Here is a 24,805-nt window from a genome sequence, read left to right as displayed (position 1 = left end):
TATTTCGATGATGATTGTAAATTGCAAGAAGAGATATTGTTTGTAAAATCTATAGAAACTGAGTGTATTGGAGCATCCATTTTTGCTGCTATAAAAACATGGTTTGATGGAAAAAAAAGTTCCATTGGAAAATTTGGTATTCTGTACCACTGATGGGGCTCCATGGTTAGAAGACATAAAGGTTTTTATAATCTACCTAAAGGAAGTATGACCCGAATTTCTTGCAATGCAATGCATTGTGAACCGACATCATCAGATTGCATAAAATATTAGTCGAGTTCTTTATCAATTTCTCAGTATAGTTATTAAAACCATCAATAAAATAAAGTCACGTAGTAAATATGATCGCCTTTTCAGAATTGTTTTTGTGTTGATAATGAAGACCAATATGTGAGGCTTCTTTTACATACAGAAGTCAGATGGCTTTCTAAAGGAAACTGTCAACAAGATTTTTAAACCTTTTTGATACGATAATTAGTTTTTTAGAAAGCGAAGGAGACACAGATATACTATATGGCTTGGATTTTTTGAAAACTTAAGAATCACTTCAACGTCAAGGGAAATTAAATACGGCGATAGACTGAAAATGGGTATTAAAGCCTTCATTAAAAAACTGGAAATATCTGAAAGCAATTTAATGAGAAACAATTTCATGGTATGCGAGGATTAGCTGAAATCAATGAATCTCTCACCGAGAATGATCTTAAGATTTATTCAGATTATTTGTGTTCTTTAAAAGGTAAAAACAAAATAGATTTTCAGATTTATTTTCTTTTGAAGTGAAGCCATAGCTGTTAGATCCAATTGGATGTGATTTTGGTCTCCTAGTGAAGAAAATCAAGAACTCATTGAATTAAAATGTAAGAAGAATTCAAATATAAATTCGAAAAAAGTAGAATGGCTGAGTTGTGGGGGATCAAAAACAACTAAATTTCTTTATCCAACAATGTGGTCCGAAATGGCCAAAGTACTTCTTGTTTTCCAACGTCCTTATATGTTGGAAGTGGTTTCAGTTCAGTGAATAAAATATTAACAAAGGAAATAAACAGAATTCATATATGTTCAAGAGGAGACATTAGAATTAAACTTACTGACGTCATACCGAACATAGAACTTTTAGCTAAGAAGCATCTTGCTCAGGGAACCCATTGAATAAAAAGAGTAATTATAAAGTATTTTCTTGTTTAAAATTTCATGGAGTGGACGATTAGGAAACAAATTGTCTAAAAAAAGTCCTTTAGGGGGCGATAATTAAAAAAAAGGTTGAGAAACACTGTACTAGAGCAAGTATTCGGGCAGTTGTGGTTCTTCTAGAATCAGCGGTAACGGGCGAAAAGGATCCATACTCTTGAAGAGGCTAATGGACGGCTGCAAATGTATCTATGGCTGGATAACGCTGTACAGTTACGTCAATTATGCAAATGATTCAAATTTACCTATTTTACTAATTGACAGGCCAACTTTTTTTGACACTATGAATTTAAAAAAAAATGGAATGCAACTCTGACGGAACTTTTCTAGACAAAGCATTACCCTGGAAGAAAATCATTTACTAGGAGGGCCTGAACTTGCTACAGGTGATCACACCCAAAACTGCTAGTTCACTATTAGTATCAGTAATGGAGAGTGATGCAAGAAAGCAAGCTTATCTTATAGAGCAGTGGTTCCCAAACTACTAAGAACTACGGACGCTTTAAAAAATAAAAATAAAAAAAAAATGTATATATACCCTGCCCTACCATTAATATCCATGGATGGGGAAACAGGTCCTATGCATGTAACACGGCTTCGAGCAGACAATTGCAAAAGTGGGCATGCAAGATGACATGCTCACCAGAATTAACAGACTTTCAACGTGAAATGATAGTAGGATGTCACATAAGCAAGCGTTCTGTACGAGACATTGCAGTCACTCTGGGGATCCATAGGTCAACGGTTAGTGACGTCGTGGAAGAGGAATGGGACTGAATCTGCCAAAAAACGGCCTGGTAAACATCGAAAACTAGCAGAACGGGAGAACAGAATTCTGCGAAGAACTGTGCGCCAAATCGTAAATTGCCATTGTCTCAAGTCACAAACCTTCTGTGAGAGTATTGGGACTAATGTCAGCACTAGTACAATACGAAGGACACTCCATGATATGAGTTACAATAGTCGTGCAGTTGTTCACAAGCCATTGATCACCTGAACAAATGCTAGACGCAGATTAACATGTTGTAAAGAGCGCGAATCCTGGAATGTAGACAGTGGAAAACATTCCTATGGACAGATGCGTCGAGCGAGGTTCGCACTCTACCAGTCTGATGGCCGTTCCTGGATGTGGAAAATGCCAGGGGAGCAATTCCTTCCTGATTGTATCCTCCCAACAATGAAGTTTGTTGCAGGCAATGTCATGATATGTGGCTGCTTTTCATGGTTTGGCTTAGGCCCATTAGTCGTTATTGACAAAACCATGAATGCTGTGCAATACCAGGATATTCTGAACAATTATGCACTTCCAACATTGTGGCAATACTTTGGGGAAGGCCCATGCCTGTATCAGCAAGACAACCCGTCATGCCATACTGCTCAGGTCGTAACAGAGTGGTTTGTGGACATGGGTGTGGAAAAGTTGGATTGGCCAGCCCAGAGAGCTGATCTGAACCCTACCGAACATATAGGAACATATCACCTGACATTTATAAAAAGCTGGTTGAGAGTATGCCGTGAAGATTGAAGTCCGTCATAAAAGCAAAAGGTTTCAGCACAAAATATTAAATGACACAATAAAAGCTCATTTTTTTGTCTAAAGGCAGGTGTCCGGATATTAATGGCAGGGCAGTGCATATATGTGTGTGTGTGTTTCTCTGTTTCTGTTTATATCTATGAACAATATTCTGAAAAGAAACTTAAAAGTTTTATGTTTAAAACAACCAACTCAACTTTATTATTATTTTTACATAAATACCTATATAATACATAATTTTTACATAAATACCTATATAATACATAATTTTTACATAAATATATAATACATAAATTTTACATAAATATATAATAATAACTTTATTTATCATCAATTTGCTATACATAGAACGAATAATTTGACCAGTTCCAGAGAGTCCGTTTCGTGTACTCCATGTAACTGGTATATCGATCCCAGTTTGGGAAACGCTGTTATAGAGCATCAGCCAAAAAGAGAAAAAAAAAAACAAAAAACAATACTTCCCATATCACCTGCCCTTCTCCTAAGAGTCTGTATTGTTCTTGAATATATTCAAATTACCCACTTCTAAAACACCAGATGGGAGTTTATTCCGACAATCAACTACCTGCTGGCTAGGCGAATTTCGGCATATCTATCCTACAATCATCCTTCCGTAATTTCAATATATGCCTCCTCATTTGCGTAGTCTGAGCAAGAGAAACGATTCCATCAGTATTGCACTTACTCAATTCATTCAAAACATCTCAGTCAGATCTTCTCGCACGTGCCTAGTTTCCAAAGCGCTGCAATTTGCAGAGCTGAAACATTTTCTGGTAAAAGCACCCTTTTGTTCTCCTCACTGTTCTCTTCACTTTTCTCTGCACCCAATCTAACAGATCGATATCCTTCCAAAAATGAGGCTTCCAGACCTGTATGCAGTACTCAAAGTGTAGCCTAACAAATGCCTTATATAATCGGTCAATCAGCTCCTTATCCCTGCATGAAAATTTCCTGTATATCAATGACAAAACCCTATGAGTTGTCATGGCAGCCGGTCTGCTCTGCTCAAAGATTTCAAATCTGATTGCACAATTCCCCTTCTTTTTCATCCATTCCCTGAGTGTTGTACCACACAGTTAATACGTTAATCTGATTATCAGGGGTGACCCTTCATCGGTGGCGTACCCAGGGGGGTTGCAGGGGAAGTAAATGCTCTCTCTGCAACATTTTTGCCTTGAATGGCGCCTATGGAAGTATGCATAATAATTTCTTGACATGGAAATAGACCATATTACAAACATAGTGACATAGTGACATAGTGATTTTTGACAAGCGGCACCGGTGCTTTCGCACAACTCCGCATTTGAATCTCTTGTGAAGTAAGACAGTACAGTACTGTCAAGGCCAGATAGCATATGTTAGTGTATGTTCATGTTTGCTTAGTGCGGGTTATGTTGTTCATCTGGCCGCTTAGCCTAGGGTCCGTGGAACACCACAGACCGCTAGTTACCGTCACTGGCACTGGGAGCGGAACCAGGTACGTGGGAAGAGAACTCTGTCTGGCCGACCCTGGGGTTCGCCTGAGCTTCCCAGGGAGAGCCAAAAAATAAAATAAAATAAAATAAAATAAAATAAATTAAAAAAAAATAATAATAAAATAACAAATAAAAAAAATAAATATAAAAAAAATAATAAAAAAAAAAAAAATAAAATAAAATAAATAAAAATAAAAAAAAATAATAATAAAATAAAATAAAATAAAATAAAAAATAAATAAATAAATTAAAAAAAAAAACCCATATTACAAACAGACAATAAAACGTTTGCGTTACGTCTAGCACACAGTTCCACCCACGGTTAAACTTCAAAGTTATCTGAGCCAGATGACAATTACGCTGATATTTGCGTCGCGCGTAGTGGACCTGTTTCCGAAGCGAAGATAATTCTGAAGACCACCAGGAACAAGTTCCAGAATTGACACGGTTTTAACTTGATGATTCACACCCAGTGTTCGCTGAATTATGACCACCTACCTAATACTTCATAGGTCCTCCTTTTGCCCTCAGTACAGCAGCTATCTGACGTGGCATTGATTCAACAAGATGTCGGAAGCGTTCGGGAGATATTAGCATTAGCATTAGTAGAGGCATTTGATGCAAGAAAGCAAGCTTATGCAGCACCAGCCAAAAAAAAAAAAAAAAACCACTTCCACTTCACCCCTCTGTTCGTTCAAAATACCTGTCCAGCTGAGCCTTAAACTTATTTAGGCTATCAACTTCCACGACAAGGGATGGAAGTCTGTTCCACCAACCAACCACTCGCTGGCTAAAGGCAAATTTCCGCACGTCTATCCTACATCTGTCTTTCCTCAATTTGAATTTATGCCCTCTCAGGTGATTATTCTGAGCGAGAGGAAGAATCCCATCAGCATTGAGCATGCTCAAACCATTCAATGCTTTATACACATCTATCAGAACACCTCGCTGGTGCCTAGTCTCCAGACACTGTAATTTGCAAAACTTAAGCCTTTCTTCGTAAGAGCACCCCTTTGTTCCATTCACTAATCTTGTTGCCCTTCTCTGTACTCGTTCCAGCAGCTCTACATCCTTCTTGAAATGAAGCCTCCAGACCTGTATACAGCACTCTAGGTGTGGCCTGACCATTGCCTTATACAAGGGAATAATCACCTCCTTATCCCTGCTAGAAAAATTCCTATATATCATTGACAATACACCATGAGCTACTCTTGCAGCCCGTCTGCACTGCTCAGAGAACTTCATATCTGCCTGCACAACCACCCCCAAGTCCCTTTCATTCTCTGCCACTGTCAGTGTAGTACCACAGAGTTGATACGTTGCTCTGGGGTTGCTGTTTCCCATGTGTACTACTTAACATTTGTCAATGTTAAACTTCATTTCCCACCTCTCAACCCATCTGCTCAACCTTCCCAGATCCTGTTGCAGCAGCATAGTGTCAGTAGTTTCCTTGACAACTCTGCCTACCTTTGTATCGTCTGCAAACTTCGACATTAAGCTTGACATACCATCATCAATATCATTTATGAATACAGAAAACAATAATGGACCCAACACTGAGCCCTGAGGGACTCCACTAATAACATTAGTCCACGACGAGCAGTGTCCATTGATTACCTCTCTCTCTGTCTTCTCCCCCTCAGCCACCCCTTTATCCACAGCAGCAATTTGCCTCCAATATCACACTGCTCCAATTTGTGCAGCAGTCTTCCCTGTGCAACAGTATCAAAAGCCTTTCTAATATCCAAGTATATAATATCAAAGTTATTCCCTGCATCCAGTTCCTTTGTGACTGCATCATAGCATCCAATCAAATTGGTCAGGCAAGACTTCCCCTTAACAAAACCATGCTGTGTCCGAGCTAAAACTGAAGTCTTGTCTATATGATCCTGCAGTGCTTCTTTAACTAGTGCCTCCATTAATTTTCCTGGAACAGAGGTTAAACTCACAGGTCTATAATTACTTGTGTCAGCCTTTGATCCTCCTTTGTGAATTGGGGTCACATTTGCACATCTCCAGTCTGTGGGTACCTCCCCTGAGTCCAAGGAAGCTCTCATAATTATGCCTAAGGGTTTGCTTACTTCCTCTGCTGCCTCCTTTAATATAACTGGATAGATCCCATCCACTCCGGGTGCCTTTCTTTTGTTTATCTTCAACAATTTCTCCTCTACTTTACTCTCAGTTATTACAAGATTCTCTAGCTTACTGCTAGAGATGAATACACCTCTGGCTTTCCCCTCGCTAAATAACTCCTCATGTGTGAATGTCGATGCAAAATATTCATTTAGTTTGTTAGCTACCTCTGCAGGATCATCAACAGTTGACCCATCGATATCAAGTGGACCAATCTGATTCATCCCCTTCCTTCTAGAGTTTACATAAGTAAAGAACTCTTTGCTGTTTTTCTTTGCATCCCTTGCCAAAGATTTCTCGTAATCTGCCTTCGCCTGCCTAACTTCCTTTGTTACAGATCAACTTGTATCTATCATTGGCTTCTGTGTCACGTGTTAATTTGTATGTATCCCATGCATTTTTCTTCTCTGCCATATGTCTCATTACTTCATCTGACATCCATTAGGCCTAAACCTTGAACAATATTTCTTAGTTGGTATGTAAAGCCTAGTAGCTTCCAAGATAAGTTCTTTGAATGCTTCCCATTTTGCATTTGCTGTTGGTAACATCATCAGTTGGTCCCACTGTATAGAATTTAAATACTGTCTCAGTCCATCGTAGTCGCCTTTACGAAAGCAATAACCCTTCCCTTTACCCCTAATGGTAGTTACCTCTTTGAGTAAATCCCACTTCAGCACACTGTGATCACTGCCACCTAGTGGTTCATTTATCTGCAGATTCTTAATGCATGAAGAATCACTGCTGATAATCAAATCAAGAGTATTCCTCCCTCTAGTTGCCTCCCGAACATGCTGATGTAGAAAACAATCATCCAATAAATCCACAAAAGCCTTGCTAGTGTGTGAGTGACCAGCCCCCAAATTCCAATTAATATCTGGGAAATTAAAATCTCCCATTATAAGACTTTCTGATTTACTGGCCCACGCTATTTCCCTGTACAGTTTCTTATTATACTCATCAGAGTCATTAGGCCTATAGCACACTCCTACTCTCAATTTTGATCTCCCAATGCTTATGTCACACCAAACTGACTCGACACTGCACTGTCCGGCGATGCCGACTGGCTTCACTTCCTTGGATTTTATGTATTTCTTAACTAATAGCATAACCCCTCCTCCCTTCTTATCCAGTCTATCCTTTCTGTAGACGTTGTACTCCCCAAATTCCAGTTCTGCATTCCTTATATCTGTGTGACACCAAGTCTCTGATATCCCAACAATATCTGCCTTTGATGTTTTGAGCAATACCTCAAATTCATCAAATTTATTTACTAAACTCCTAGCATTGGTGTACACGCAAGTATACATGCACCTATTTCTATTCTTAGCTACCCTAACACAACCGATGTGTTTACTTGTACTGCAATGACTCCCAGCAGTCTCTGAAATATCCTGAATCTTGTTTTTCAGGCTTCTGCTCATTCCAATAGAAGCAGTGAAAGAATCTCTTTCACCTATGCCAGTGGCTACTGTTAATCTATTCGTCTTTGTATCCCCCCCAAGCTAGCAGTTTTCCGACCCACCTAACACTGCCTCGATAGCATCAGCAAATATTCTTGCACCCTTTCTATTCAAGTGTATCCCATCCCTGTAGAAGCAAACTGTAGTATGGCTAACCAAGCTATGTAATGCGGCCAGCAATGCAGGTATGGAGGTGATTGGTGTATCCAGATGTCTGATATGCCTTTCCATAGTGTCCCAAAAGCTCTATGTGATTGATATCGGGAGACTTTGGAGTTCAATCGATATGCTGGAAGTCAGAACTGTGTTCCTCAAACCATTCCTGCACAGTAAGTGCCCGATGTCTTGGCGCATTGTCATCTTGGAAGCCACCATCGCCATTCAGGAAAAAGTGTAACAGCGGGATGTACACAGTCAGAAAGCAGTTGACGATAGCGGAGACCACTGATACGTTGTTCCACATGCACCAGGAGTCCAAGTTCTTGCCAGTGAAACATGCCCCACACCATACAACCGCCTCCACCGGCCTGCAATTTTGATACCATGCATGATAGATCAAGAGCCTCATGTTGTTGATGCCAAATCCGTACACGATCATCCATGGTGTGGAGTAAATAACGTGACTCATCCGAGCAGCACACCTTCTTACAGTCTTCTAACGTCAAACTTGAATGCTCTTTGCACCAGGCGAGTCTTTTACGTCGATGAACCTTGGTTAGAAGAGGATGCCGTATGGGGTTGTCTGCTGGTATAGCCGTGCGAGCGTGGGACGCATGGTCATGGCAGATATTGTTCCGGGTTGACCCATGTTGTATTGGGTAGTCAATTCTTGAACAGTGCCGCGCCTGTTCGCCTGTACGAGTAGTCAGACCCGGCGCTCGCTTCTAACATCAACCTTTCGCTTACCTTTGCAGTTTGCCGTCGGGTCTTTGTTTGACCATTTTGACGCCAGCCCTGGTACACTTTACTTACAGAGGCTCTCGAACACCCCACCAGTTCAGCCGTTTGGGAAATCGAGGCACCAGCTCCTCGAGCACCCACAATCTGTAGTTTATCAAAGTCCGGCAAATCCTTCCTTTTACCCATCACACTCGGAATTTTACTAGCTACTGAACCACTGGCACCTTATCTATGCTACGTAGGTCGACTAACTGCGCACTCTCGTACCTTACGTGGTCAACGGGTTGCATTCATTTTTCATAAGGGTGGTTATAATTCAGTGATCACTCAGTTTAATTGATGCATTCATCAGAATTTTTAGAATCTGTGTCGCAGCTTCAGTCACAGACACTGCGTCAAAATGAGAGTTAGTCAGTTTCGAGAAATCAGCAATTAGAGATTATTCAAATATAACCCAATTAATATTATTAATTGAGAAGCGGACGAAATCAGGCACACAGATACTCGAAACTGAGGGACGAGAAGGTATGGAGACCGAGAAAGTGCCCTATGGTCACTAGTTGTCAAGTTAGGCTGTACAGTCCAATTGTTGATAGCCAGATTACAGAAGGAATTTTAGAAAGTGATATCAATGATTGATTCGCCGGAGAAGAATGTAGTGAACTGTTGAGGTCTGTTAAAAATCTTCATGTTGTTACTGTATTAATAATAAATTCTTCCAGTGACTATCCTCGAGCATCAGAGCGTGCACTAAACCAAAACTTAGACTTGGCGTTTACATCTGCTAAAATAAGGACATTATATCCCAAAAAATTCAATGTGGATTCTAGATAATTTATCGAATTATTTAAGTCTTCAGATGGAGGGCAGTACATTGAGATGATATAAAAGGTCACATGTTAGAATATGTGACAAGGATACAAGTTGCAGTTTGGTGACAGAGACCATTAATGACGGTTACATCAATCTTGTCGTTTAATATAACATTACAAGTCTTCGGTTCCTGGTGAATAGGTTGGATTACTCGGGTGGAAAGGGAATAACCCGTGATCTTTGAAAGGTCTCCCATTCGTCCTTTAGAAAAATATGGCTCTTGAATAGTGATGATGTCGATTGAGTTTTGTTCTGCTCTTAATCTAATCTAGTCCGAAACAACCCTACAATGATGCCCGTTGATCTGCATCAGTTTCAAAATAATAGACTGAACACTGGGCAAGTTCGTACTATTAACATTACCGGTAAGGGAATTATTTACACTATATACACTGAGAGGGATTGGGTGTGTTACTCATTGGCAATCCTCTGTCGTGCTGTTTCCAAGGCCTTTTTATAGACAGGACAGTTTCTATTTCTCACCGAATGGTGAAAGTCACGTTTTTCACTCTTACAATTGATACACTATGGCTCTTCGTTTTTGTTAGGACACTCGTTAAACACATGACCACCACGGGCACAGTGACTGCAAGACGAGGACTTGTGCTCCAGTACTGAGCGGTGTGACCGTCTCCCAAGCAGTGAAGGCATTTCGTCACAACAGTATAAGGTCTGTGTCTATGAGAGCTCTAGGCAAGAAATATGCGTTCCAAAGTAATTATATGTTTGTAAATCCTGGGAGAAAAACTAATAGCCCAGTTTACAGATAAATTTGACTTTGCTTTAGTAGAGAAGCGAAAGAAAGTTTCGTTCTTAATCTCATCAAATGTAAAATCAGAATCGCCAAGATTTTTATTATATAAATTTTCAAGTATCTCGTCACGTGCCAATTCCTTTGGGACATTAAAAATCAACACAGTGATGTTTCCCTTGCGGGGAACACCCGAGCTTATACCTGCAGATGTAAAGGACGATGAGGAGGACAAACTCTCCAGATCTGTTTTAGAGGCCGCTTCCAACAAGACTCCTTTGTTCCTCACTAGCCTAAGAGACTTAATCTTAACATTTTTTAAATCTGATTTAAGAGTTTTAGTAACCAATGTCTTAACATCAGCACTACACTTACGATCACTGTTTTCAGAAGCTGTACGAATTAAGACATTGTCAGGTTTCATTTTAGGAACATTTGCAGCAGATGGGGAGCAGGAGAGGTATCAGTAGCCATGTCTTCCTGCAAAGTTGAATCATCCATGATAATCGAGGGAGGGGACACATCATGTCTTAATGTAGGTTTGTCTATAGAGGAACTGACACGAACAGGTTGTTTGGCCAAACAAGACATATTTGTTGTTATATCGGAAAATATATTTATAATTCCTTCCAAAAGATTGGTACGTGTATTTATTTCGATGTTTAGGCCTTTAGCATTTCCTTCTCTATAAGGAGATAAGTCGCAAGCGGCTTCAAATTGATCCATTTATCCATTATAGTGTTACCTGATTGCTTGGTAATTAGCATTAGCATTAATAGAGGCATACGATGCAGGAAAGCAAGCTCAAGCTTATGCAGCATCACCCCCCCCCAAAAAAAACATTTCCCATTTCACCCCTCCAATCGTTGCAAATGCCTGTCCAGCTCAGCCTTAAATTTATTTAGGCTATCAACTTCCACAACAAAAGATGAAAGTCTGTTCCACCAATCAAACACCCGCTGGCTAAAGGCAAATTTCTGCTCATCTATTCTACAACTGTCTTTCCTCAATTAGAATCTATGCCCCTCAGGTTTTTAATCTGAGCAAGAGGAAGAATCCCATCAGCATTCAACTTGCTCAACCCATTCAAGACCTTATACAACTCAATCAGAGCACCTCGCAGGGGCCTACTCTCCAGGCGCTGCAATTTGCAGATCTTAAGCCTTTCTTGGTAAGCGTACCCCTTTGATCTCCTTACCAATCTTGTTGCCCTTCTTTGTACTCGTTCTAGCAACTCTACATCCTTCCTGAAATGAGGTCTCAAGACCTGTACACAGTAATCTAGGTGTCGACCGACACAATGGAATAATCACTTCCCTGTCCCTACTAGCAAAATTCCTTATATCATCATTGACAAGACTTAATGATTTGCCTGGCTGCCCGTCTGCACTGCTCATCAAACTTCATATGTGACTACACAATAACCCCCGGTTCTTTTTCACTTGCCATTTCTCTGAGTGTAGTAACACCCAGTTGGTATGTTTCTCTTGGGTTATTGCTACCCATATGCAGTACTTTGCATTTGTCAATGTTAAACTTCAGTTGGCACTTCTCATCCCATTTGCCCAACTTATCTAGATCCAGTTTGAGTAGCATACTTTACTGTCTTTAACAACCCTGCCAACCTTTGTATCTCTTCAACCTTGGACATAATCCCGATATACCTTCATCAATATCATTGATGAATACACAAAAGAACAATGGGCCCAGAACCGAACCCTGGGGAACTCCATTAATAACATTTGTCCACAACGAACAGTGTCCATTGATTACCACTCTCTGTCGTCTCCCACTCAACCATCCCTTTATCCATTGTAGCAAGTTACCCGTAATGCCATACCTCTCCAATTTGTACAGCAGTCTTCCATGTGCAACAGTATCAAAAGCTTTCCAAGTAGATAATATCAAAATTATTTTTGACATTCAGTTCCTAACTATTACTGCAGTTTTCACCAGATTATCCTGCAATGCTTCTTTAACCAGTTACTCCATTACTTTCCCCGGAACACAAGTTAAACTAACAGGTCTATAATTACTTGTGTCACCTTTTGAACCCCCTTTGTGAATTGGTGATACATTTGCATACCTCCAGTCCATGGGGACCTCCCCTGAGTCCAAAGAAGCTCTCATTATTATGGCTAAGGGTTTGCTTACTTCCTTTGCTGCTCCTTTAATATAACTGGATAGATCCCATCCACCCCAAGTGCCTTCCTTATGTTTAACTTCAAAAATTTCTCCTCCAATTTTCTCTCAGTAATTATAAAATCACTTAGCTCCCTGTGTTAGAGTTTCATAAACGTCTGGCATTCCCCTCATTGAATAACTCCTCATGTGTGAACATAGATGCAAAATATTCATTTAGTTTGTTAGCTACCTGAGCAGGATCATGAACAGCTGAACCATCGATAGATCCAATAAATCCAAAAAATCTTGCTAGCGTGCGAGTGACCAACCACGAGTCCCAGTCAATATTTGGAAAGTTAAAACCCCCGCATTATGAGACATTCTGATTTACTGGCCCACTCTATTTCTCTGTACAATTGCTCATTATGCTCATCAGATTCATTAGGCCTATAACACACACCTACTCTCATTTTTTCCTTTTCCAGTGCCTATGTCACGTCTAACAGACTCAACATTTCATTGTCTACCAACATCGATTGGATGCACATCCTTAGATTTTATGTGTTTCTTAACTAACAGCATAACCTCTCCTCCATTCTTGTCCTGTCTAATCTTTTTGATTTGTAAGAAAGTAAACTAGAGAGATCATGTCTCATTTTTGCAGTTCTGTTGTTTAAATAAGAACATTTTGTTCCGGATCGCTTGCCTGATCATTTGTTAAATTGTTTTTCTCATTGGGGCCTGCAGGTCCAAGTTTTTTACTCGAAGGGAGATCCGTGTGAGTTTCTTTGTCAAGAGTATTTTGTGAAAGAGAATCACTAGCACTTTTTGAAGTTGAATTTCCTGTGAGGCAATAGTTGGTTCCGATGATTGAGTCAAAGGCACTCGTGGGGTCAGAAGTGTTGAAATCTCCCCAGAAGATGGCAACGGAGGAAAGTTATCAGCTGGAGAGGGTTGTTTATCATCCATGTTAACTAAAATCAAAGTATATGCGTAGTGCAAATTTAATGTCTAAAAGTAATGAGATTGAAACAAAAGAAGAGTTTATCTTGAAACCTCTTCAGTCTTCGCGGAGTTTAGGAGAACAGGCAGTAGTAGACTGTTCAGATCAGATTCTTGCAGTATGGTAGCTGATCTTGGCAGAAAATGGTCGTACAGATCTTTATGTAAAGGGTGAAAACTTGTGACGCGTTGGTGCTATTAAACAAGCAGTGCTGGCACTGGGCAACAGTAAGTGCAAGAAGGAAGTAAACACCCGAGGCATAAAACTGGTAGCTCCGATGCGACGCTAGTCCAAGGTCACGATGGGGGGGGGGGGGACGGACCCAGTCGAATTAGCTATGATAGAGCTGTGGTGGTCAGGCAAAGGAAGGGCCAGCTCCCTAAAGCTTCGGATATGATGCGTAAGCGGAGTGACCAAAGACAATAGCGGTGAGAAGAAAATTTAAGATACTTGAAAGAGAACCCTAATAACACAAAACTATGCTTACCAACAGAATCCTGAAGTTGTAATTATTCATTTGGTAACAAACTTCACTTTTAACACGAAATAAATCCGTAGTTCTGATAATACAGGAGTAAAAAATAAATTGTCCGCCACGCTACCAGCGATACGATGGCGATACAACTTGTGATATTCGCGAGGGCAATGGGGAGTGACTGGTGTAAGAACTAATACAGGATCATCTCGACAGTTTAGTTGGTCATTTCCACTTAACAATTCCATGCTGTGATGGCACTTATACTGCAGATACAGCATGGATTTGTTAAGAGATGGTCTTGTGTGACTAATATGATTGGATAAGATGGCAACAAAGGAACTGGATGAAAAAATTAATTTTGACATCATATACTTAGATTTCTGAAAAGCTTGTGATACTCTTGCATATAAATGACTGCTATACAAATTGGAGGAGTGTGGCATTCAGAAAAAGTTACACATATGCAATTTTCCACTCTTTACCACACTGCAGCTGGTAGTTTCGGTTGACTACTTTTCCCTGACGCAATCCGTAGGTCTTCCATTTGTCTAGACCAAATTCCATCCTGATATCATTGCTGAATTCTTCGGTGATCTGGAGTAGTTGCTGAAGGTACTTCTCGGTTCCTGCGTAGAGCTTGATGTCATCCATGTACATTTGGTGGCTGAGGGTGTACAGGTTCTTCCTTCCTTCCTTCTTTGAGGTTATATCCATACTTGCTACTGTTGAGCATGGTAGATAGCGGGTTAAGTGCTAGACAGAACCACAATGGGCTCAGGGCATCTCCCTAAAAGATTCGTCTCCTGATGGGGATTGGCCTGGTTGTGATGTTTTCGACCTTAATGGTGGTACTTTATTTCGCCATCGTTTCACCTAGGAAGTTTGTCACTATCGGATTGACTTTGTAGATGTTCAGCGCCTCTATTAGCCAGCCATGAGGCACGGAGTCGAATACCTTGTGGTAATCGATGTAGGCTGTGTACATGTTGCGGCGCTTCTTGTATGCTTGCTTTATAACCGCGGCATCTATGGTTAATTGCTCCTTGCATTCGTTGCTCAGCCGCTTGCATCCTTTCTGCCGTTCGGCCATTATGTTCTGGCTGTCCAAGTCGTCTGATTTCCTCCTGGTTATGCAACTGGTCAGGATCTTGTGCATTGTTGGGCAGGTGATTGCCTATATTTCGTCGGGTTTCTTGTATCTTCTTCTTTAGACTTCAGATATGTGATTCCTTGAGAGAACTTCAAGATTGTCTCTGGGTACTTTATCATTTGGGTGAATTGCTCTGCCAGTTGCTTTTGTGTGCAAGTGAGCTTCTTGTACCAGTAGTGGTGGACGTTATCTATTCCTGGTGTTTCGCCAGTTCTGAGAGTTCTTGATCGTCTGTTTTACTTTTTCCCGGATCTCCCATCCTCTCATTTTTTGTACATCCTTGGTTTTCTTGTGTTCTAGCTCTATCCAGGTGACTTGACTGTTATGTCTTACTTCCCTGCTCCATATGTTTCCCCAGAACTCCTCAATCGTCTTCTTCTCGGGTGGTCCGTTCTCTTCTTTTCCATCTTGTCCGAGATTCCTGTAGAAGCCTCTTTGGCCCTCATCGAAGATTCGGTTGTTTATATAGTTATGGGAGCCATCTTTGTATCGGCGTAGTCTCTTGCTGCATGCAAGGAGGTTCTACTTCAATGTGTCCAAGTACTCTCCTATTCTCTGAATTTTTGTCTAATGTTTGCTGTGGACGCTGTCTCTCTTGAGGACGCTCTTCACTTTTCCAATTAATTTCATACTCCTATTGCCCCGCTGGTACCGCCTCTGCTTCAGTATCACGTGAGTCTTTGTGGGGTCCATTCCATTAGGGCCTTCTTCTACTCGTCCTCTATTCTGGATATCATGACCTCGTCTGTTTCCACTTCAGCTGCTGTTGGTTGTATTTCTCCTTGCTCTTTCTCCTCTCGTTCGGTAGTAGAACCAGGTTTCTCTCCTGGTTCCGCATTCTTTATCCTTTGTAGTTGATCGCTCACGTCCTGCTTGATTTTTTCAAAGATTGCAGGAGCTATGAGGTTCTTTGTGACGATGGTCCTTCTCTGGTCCGCTATTCGCTGTTCTTTATTATTATGGTGTAAGGATGCCTGAGGCTTTTGATGCACTAGCCAAAACTGCGCATGTAGCACAGTGGTGTCATCTCCGTTCTCCCCACATCGGGTGGAATAGGCCCGGTTTCGAATCTGGTCGATGATGCTAGGAACATTAATGGGCTTTTTTCCCTCCTTCGTTCTGTTAGTTGGTCTCAGGTGTAGATAGCGAGCCTCCCCCCCAACATAAACTGGGGTTTTTCGTCCAGCAAAACAGGCAAATCGAGCAGAGAACACACCCAATTTTCAGACACAAATACGGGTGTATGTAATCAATTATGGGTAACCCTAATATAATGCAGTAATAACATTTTTTTTGGAATCAGCCAAAAAAAAAAAAAAAATCTGAGTTACCGTGAAAGAGAGAGAGGAAAGAAGACTCAGTAGTAGAAGGGAATCACCAAGAAAGAGGAAGAATGATGATATCCAGCTCAGGACTCTGGGTATACCAAGCCCATACTCATTAGCTGTTAGCACCTGGGGTAATATAATTACCATTCTCCCCACAGCTGGTGGAAAAGGCCTGAATTGGAATCCCCTTATAGTACACGCGAAGTATGCACGAAATGTCTGAAGCTAACAATACAGTACTGCATTAAACTTACATTTAATCTATGAATTTATATTTTTTTCATGCAATTTATTTGAAAAAAGAATTTTTTTTTCATTCAATTTATATGGAAAAAATAAATAATTGTGGGATTTCTATTTGTCCGATTTAATGAAATTCTGAATGGCTCGCAACATATTTAACCCCGGAGCCTCACATCTGGTGAGTATGGGCTTGGCACACCCAGGGTCCTGAGCTGGAAATCGTCATTCTTCTCTTTCTTGGTGATTCCCTTCTACTTTTGACTCTCTCTCTCTCTCTCTCTCTCTCTCTCTCTCTCTCTCTCTCTCTCTCTCTCAGGGTTACTCGGGGACTTTTTCCCCCTGGTGCAGCGTAAGCCTCAGGCTTCCTTGCATCATATGGCTATTAATAATAATAATAATATTTTTAAAAGGCTCAAATATAAAATTTCATGATAATATGTCCATTGGGAACCCCAATGGACAGATTATCATGAAATTATAATGTGGATGGACGGACATATGGATGGACGGACAGATAGACTGATTTGGCATGGATATTGAAGACAATAGGAGCATATGTATATTATTATTATTATTATTATTATTATTAGCCATATGGTGCAAGGAAGCCTGAGGCTTATGCTGCACCGGCCAATGCGAACGTACCTAAAAATTAGTTGATAAAATGAACTTTTTTTTAAATGTCTTTGTTTTTAAAAACGAAAGTTTTTAAAAGATAACATGATTTTAAAAATTATACAGTAGTTTTATTAAGCGTACATGTTTAGCTTATTGTAATGCTACATGGCGATTGAATTATAGCAAACACTATAATTGAAGCATATTTGGAAATACTCTTTCTCTCGGATCATTAGAGGGCGTGTTGTTAATTAGGTTGTAACTGAGTGCGTTGGTGTCGTGTATGTTTTGAGGTGTTTTTATGGTTTTTAGTTAATATTTCTGTTCAGATAACATGGGATCTTCAAAAAAACACAAAGATAAAGATAGAAAGAAGCATAGGAAACGATCTCGATCCCGTTCACGAGAAAGGGATGGCCATAAGCATCATAAATCTGGTCATAGAGAGAAAGAAAAGGAGCGGAAAAAAGTTCGTGAACATTTCGATGATGATTCTCTGTCTTTTGAGAAATCACGGGATAAGAAAAGAACTCGTGAATATAACGAAGAGGATCCTTTTTTACTTGAAAAAGTTAAAAGAGAGGATTCGTTTGCAGAAGTCAAACCAGAGCCATTGGATTTTGAAGGTAAGAACGCGAAATTCAGAATAAATCTGGTATAAATGTATTTGTTTTATTCCGGAAAAATGTGATTTTTTTTTTTTTTTTCCCGGAAAAAAGATCGCATTTCGGCAAAATGCGATTTTTTTTGCGAACCAAATGCGACAGTTTGCATTTTGGCGTCTAGCAGGCTGGAACAAAGGACATCAGAATTCTCCGCCTGCTTGCGTTCACTGTGACACGAGGTAATAGTTGGCTAATCAAGGCATGTTATTATTATTGTTGTTTCTCTTATATTATTTCCCCTTGATTGGGGGATTCCACTCTGTGACAGGTACTGCTACCAAGTACACGGTGTGGTTGTAATATCTGGTGTTACTGTTGGTCGAGGAACTCTCTGACTATCCTACAGATGTTCAGGATTGCGACTTTCTGGAGTTCCTTGTAGGTGTTCTCTGGGAGACCTATTGCTGCTATGTAGAGCCTTTGGCATCATACCGGTGGTTGACGTGATGATGGGGAAGGCTGTTACTTGCTTATTCCATATCTCCTTAACCTCATGTCTCATTTTTTCCTCATGGGTTTTCTGAACATTGCTAGTGTTGGGCACCACTATGTCACTCAGGTAGGTACCCTTTTCCATCTTGTCCACAAGGGTTATGTCTGGTCTGTTGTGCAGGATGGTCTTATCCATTATTAAGGCGCGGTCCCAGTACAGCTTGTGGGTTCGCGTCTCTAGTACTGCCTGGGGTTCATACTTGTAGTATGGTACACTTTCTTTGGTCAACTAGTATTTCCTCTCTAGCTTTTGATGTATTATCCTGGCTACCTGGTCATGTCTACGAACCTACTCAGTCTGGGTGATTACTTTGCATCCCGTGGTAATGTGTTAGATTGTTTCTGAGGCCAGGTAGCATCGTCAACGTGTCATCTGACACATGTCGACATTCTGGGCTCCTTTGTGATGTATTTTCTATAGTTTCTGGTGTTGATTACCTGGTCTTGGATGGCCAGCATAAATCCTTCAGTCTCGGGAAGAGTGTCCTGCTGTTGAGCCATGCATTGGAAGCAGTGTTACCGATGGGATCTTGATGGAGATCATTGTAATGTCATTGTCTTTCTAGCTTTATTTTTTGTGCCGTCTAGGTGGGAGGGGGTTTCCTCGCTTAGGTTGAGTGGGGGTATACCACTTATCTATCTTCCTGGTGGAGTGGTGCTGTGTTGTTCTCGGAGTTATCCTTCAGGTTAACTTTCGCTATCATCTGTTGCTCCATCAGGTCTATCAGGCCCCTTTCCTCTTTCCGAGCTATTGTTATTCTCTCCACTGCTGACTTCAGGTGGTGTTGATGACTTGTTGTTATTATTATTAGCCATATGGTGCACTAGGCAAAAAAAAAAAAAAAATTCTGAATTACTCTGAGAGAGAGAGAGAGAGAGGGAGGGAAGGAAGTAGAAGGGAATCGCCAAGAAAGAGAAGAATGGTGATATCCAGCTGAGGACCCTGGGTGTGCCAAGCCCATACTCACCAGATGCGAGCCCCTGGGGGTAGATACATATGCATGATTAGCTAGTTTCCAAAAATTAGTTTAATATTAGGACCGTGTCTGATATTTTTCCATAACTAACTTGGCTTTTCTGCAACAATGGCTGTGAATTTTTGTAGCCGTTAGAAAGGGTTGGGCAAATGAAGTGGGTATTTTGTGCCAAGCCCATGCTCACCAGAGGTGAGCACCAACCCCAGGGGTACAGATCTGGTGATTGTGGACTTGGCACACTCAGGGTCCTGAGCTGGATAACATAATTTTTCTCTTTCTTGGTGATTCCCTTCTACTTCTGTATGTCTGTCTGTGTCTCTCTCTCTCTCTCTCTCTCTTTCAGGGTAATTCAGAAATTTTTTTTTGGCTCGTGCAGCAAAAACCTCGGGCATCCTTGCGCTATGGCTAATAATAATAATAATAATAATAATAATAATAAATGCTGTATAATTAATGGCATAATACAATTAAATGGCATTTAAATGGAATAATATAATTCACAGATTTGTATTATGCTTTCATACAGACAGTCTCAAAAATTAACAGATTAAAGGGGGAAAAAAAGTATCAATATTTTTAAAAAGTAATGATATTACAGTAGAACCTAAAAAAATCTGGCCCTTTTTGAATATTTCTTTGAGGGTAGTTGACCATTCAAGGGCAGAAAGAAAATTGGCTAGCCAAACTTAAAAAAAGCTGCTACACAGGTGAATTTTGAGAATTATTTCCCATTAATAATTTCTAAACATCAGTTTCTTTCTGTTTTACATGATTCCTGTAGGTTTATATTTTATGTTTTGGCAATGTATAAAATCATGTTGGTCCACTTGATATCAATGGTTTGACTGTAGACTATCATTCTCACATAGCTGCCAGACTAAATGAGCATTTTGCATCTCCATTTGCACATGAGGAGCTATTCAAGGAGGAGAGGGCCAGATGTTTATCAAAGGGAGATAAGTGATTTTGTAATAACTGAGAACCAAGTGGAGGAGAAATTGTTGAAGTTAAACATAAGGAAGGCATCTGGGTTGGATGGGATCTATTCAGTTATATTAAAGGAGGCAGCAAAGGAAGTAAGCAAACCATTTTCCATAATTATGAAAGCTTCCTTGGACTCAGGGGAGGTCCCCGTGGACTGGAGATGCGCAATTATGTCCACAATTCACAAAGGGGGTTCAAAAGGTGACACAAGTAACTATAGATCTGTTAGTTTAACTTGTGTTCCAGGGAAAATAATGGAGTCACTGGTGAAAGAAGCAATGCAGGATCATCTAGACAAGACTGCAGCTATAGTTCAGACACAGCATGGGTTTGTTAAGGGGAAGAATTTTCTGACAAATTTGATTAGATACTGTGATGTGGCCACAAAGGATGCAAAGAATAATTTTGATATCATATACTTGTATTTTAGGAAGGCTTTTGATAATGTGGCACATAGAAGACTATGGTACAAATTGGAGCAGTATGCCATGAAAAGCAAGGTGCTACAATGGATAAAAGGATGGTTGAGTGGGAGAATGCAGAGAGTGCTTATCAATGGACACGGCTCTTCATTGACTAATGTTATTAGTGGAGTCCCCCAGGGTTCGGTGTTGAGCCTCTTGTTGTTTTTGGTATTTATCAGTGATATTGATGAAGCTATATCAGGGGTAATGGGTAAGAGTACAGACGATACATAGTTTGGCAAGCTTGTTAATGACAATAATGATAGTACGCTACTGCAACAAGATCTGGAAATGTTGAGCTGAGAGGTGGTAACTGAAGTTTAACATTGACAAATGTAAAGTACTGCATATGGGTAGTAGTAACCCCAGAGTAATGTTTAAACTGGGTGGTACTACACTCATGGTAGTGGAGAATGAAAAGGACCTGGGGTAATTGTGCAGTCAGATATGAAGTTTTCTGAGCAGTGCAAAAAGGCTGCAAGAGGAGCTCATGGTGTCTTGTCAATGATATTCAGGAATTTTGCTAGCAGGGATAATGGGGTGATTGTTCCCTTGTATAAGGCTATGGTTAGGCCACATCTTAAGTACTGTATTCAATCCTGGAGGCCTCATTTTAGGAAAGATGTATAGCTTTTAGAATGAGTATAGAGAAGGGCAATGAGATTGGCAAGTGCAACAAAGAGTTGGTGTTACCAAGAAAGGCTAAGTTCTGCAAATTGCAGCTTCTGGAGACTAGGCACCTGTGAGGTTATCTAATTGAACTGTATCAGGCCTTGAATGGATTGAGCAAGCTCAATGCTAATAAGATTCTTCCTCTTGCTCAGATTACTCATCTGAGGGGGTATAAATTCAAATTGAGGAACGACAAAAGACAATAGAATATATGTGCAGAAATTTGCCTTTCGCCAGCAGGTGGTTGATAGCTGGAAGAAATTTCCATCTGTTGTAGTGGAGGTCAGCAACCTAAATAAGTTTAAGGCAGAACTAGACAAACATTTGGAGTGAATGGATGGGTGAGATGGGAAGAGTGTTTTTTTTGGCTGACGCTACGTAGCTTGCTTTCTTGCATCATATTATTATTATTAGCCATATGGTGCAAGAAGCCTGAGGCTTCTTGCACCATATGGCTAATAATGTTATGCTACATCAGCCAAAACAAAATTTTTCTGAATTACAATGAGAGAGAGAGAGAGAGAGAGAAGTAGAAGGGAATCACCAAGAAAAAGAATGATGATATAGTAATAGTAGTAGTGGCATGTGATGCAAAAAAGCAAGTGTATGAGCTTATGCAGCATCAGCCAAAAAAAAAAAAAAAAAATCACACCATTCCCTCCAAATGCCTGTCCAGTTCCTCCTTAAATTTATTTAACCTGTCAACTTCCACAACGACAGATGGAAGTTTGTTCCAGCAATTAACCACCCGCTGGCTAATGGCAAATTTCCGCACATCTATTCTACATCTGTCTCTTCTTAATTTGAATTTATATCCCCCTTACGTTCGTAATCTGAACAAGTGGAAGGATCCCATCAGAATTCAGCGTGCTCAACCCATTCAAGGCCTTATATACCTCAATCAGGCACCGTGCAGGTGCCTAGTCTCCAGCCACTGCAATTTGCAGAACTTAAGCGTCTCTTGGTAAGAGGATCCCTTCATTCCCCTCACCAATCTTGTTGCCCTTCTCTGTACACTCTCAAGTAAATCTACATCCTTCCTAAAATGAGGTCTCCATACCTGTACGCAGTACTCAAGGCATGGCCTGACCATTCCCTTATACAGAGGGACAATCACCTCCCTCTTCACTGCCATTGCTGTCATTAACAACCCTGCCAACCTTTGTATCATCTGCAAACTTCAACATTAAGCCTAATATACCTTCATCAATATCATTGATAAATATACAAAACAACAGTGGACCTAACACCGAACCCTGTGGGACTCCACTAATAACATTAGTCCACAAAGAGCAGCACCCATTGATTACCACCCTCTGTCTTCTCCCACTTAACCATCCTTTTATCCATTGTAGCAACTTACCCTTAATACCATTCTGCTCCAATTTGTACAATAGCCTTCCATGTGCAATAGTGTCAAAAGCTTTCCTGAAATCCAAATATATGATATCAAAATTATTTTTTGCATCCAGTTCCTTTGTAACCACATCATAATATCCTATTAAATTTGTCAGACAAGACTTTCCCTTAACAAACCATGCTGTGTCTGAATCCAGCTGAGGACACTGGGTGTGCCAAGCCCATACTCACCAGATGTGAGCCCCTGGGGTAATATGCTCTACTAATGATAATCATTCATTTTATGAGCTATTCAATACTAGTTTACAGTTATAGTAATTAATCGTACAGTAGTCTGTGTTTAGGTGATTTGATTGATGAAATCATGTTATCCTATTTGCACCTCATATTAAAAAATATTGGGCAATTGCAACCTATCCAAACTAGCAGCAGCATTTGAACCCATGACATTATTTCTTATGCAAATACTTTATCTGCCGAACCAAGCCACATTACAGGTTAATATTTTGGCTTAATGCTGGCAACTCTGTTGTTTGAAGATTATAGGGATCAGAGATACTGTATGAGCTAATAAACATGATGAGTTACCCTTAGGCTGTGTGCATAACCGTCAAACAACATGATTTTAAATCTAGTATGTGCTGTGTCATGAGCATGATGTGTTTATAAAGCTTATATCCTATCGTCAGCAAAACTATGGGTAGCATTTCCAGTCAATGGAAGAAGGGCATTAATATACAAGAGGAAGGAAAAGAGTGGGGGAAAGAACTGAACCTTGGGGGACACCGGCATTAGTGGAGAAGTTAGAAGACAGAGAGCCATCTACCATCACCCTCAGTGAGCAATTAGAGAGAAAGATGGTATTAACCAGTTACAAAAAACAGTTGGCAAACCATAAAATGGAAACTTGTTTAGAAGACTTTTATGCCAAACACTATCAAAAGCCTTTGAGTTGTCAAGAGCAACTGCTTGTGTTTCACCAAACTTTTCCATTGAATTAGTCCATAAATGGGTAACATAAGACAGAATATCATCAGTGGATTGACACTGACGGAATCCATACTGGCGATCGTTGATCAGACGGAAGGTTTCTAGGTAGTTTAAGAGTTGGCGGTTAATTGATTTCTCCATTACTTTAGAAAGATTAGAAGTAATTGAAATGGGAAGATAATTGGATGGGAGGGATTTGTCACCGTTTTTAGGAACTGGCTGGATATGAGCAAATTTCCAAGCAGAAGGAAAAACACCTTTGGAATAAGAAAATGAAAAAAAAGGCGACATAGGAGTAAGTTCAGGAGCACAGGTTTTGAGAACAAGTGGAGAAATACCATTGGGACCTGGAGCTTTCTTAGCATCAAGATTCGTCAAAATTCTTCTGACATCCTTTTGACGGAAGATCACAGGAGGCATTGAATGGAGCATGTTGGGAATGGTGGGAGGTGTTTTATCAAGATCATTAATACATGAGTTGGAAAAAAATGGGATGCTAGAAGGTCAGCTTTATCCTTGGCTGAAGTGAGAACAGAACCATCTGGGTTGGACAGAGGTGGGAGCAGAGATGGGCAAAAGTTGCGGCCAATAGCTTTGGCAAGAGACCAAAATGCTCGGCTACCATTAGGGCAAGAAGCAAATTTTCTACTCTTAGCCTGTTCAAACTCTAGTTTGGACTGATTGATAACTGCTTTACAATTGTTGTGAGCTTTGGTGTAGGCAGAAAATGAAACTGAAGAATTAGAAACAAGCCAATTACGATATGCAACGTTCTTCTCTTGAACAGCCTTAGCACATTTATTGGAAAACCAAGGTTTAGATAAAGGGCAAGACTTTAAAGTGGAGTGTGGGATAAAGGATTTCATTCCTGCAAGAATAATTTAACTGACACGATCTGAGCAAATGGTGACATCAGAAGT

At 40.3% G+C, this 24,805-nt stretch overlaps 1 protein-coding gene across 1 annotated transcript in view; it reads left to right on the top strand.

Moving 5' to 3' along the window:
- The first annotated feature begins 17,533 nt into the window (after window positions 1-17,533).
- Window positions 17,534-24,805, top strand: part of LOC150084627 (U4/U6.U5 tri-snRNP-associated protein 1) — a 343,250-nt gene continuing 335,978 nt past the window's right edge. Inside the window, exon 1 of the mRNA XM_090375366.1 lies at window positions 17,534-17,908. Coding sequence (XP_090231492.1) covers window positions 17,617-17,908 — 292 coding nt within the window. The 5' untranslated portion in view covers window positions 17,534-17,616. The remainder of the gene's footprint in view (window positions 17,909-24,805) is intronic.

This window comes from Mastigoproctus giganteus, chromosome 6 (genome assembly GCF_048544385.1).
Source record: "Mastigoproctus giganteus isolate SK-2022 chromosome 6, ASM4854438v1, whole genome shotgun sequence".
NCBI lineage: Eukaryota > Metazoa > Arthropoda > Arachnida > Uropygi > Thelyphonidae > Mastigoproctus > Mastigoproctus giganteus.
The sequence above is the reverse complement of the archived record's forward strand: the minus strand, read 5'-3'. Positions and strand labels throughout refer to the sequence as shown.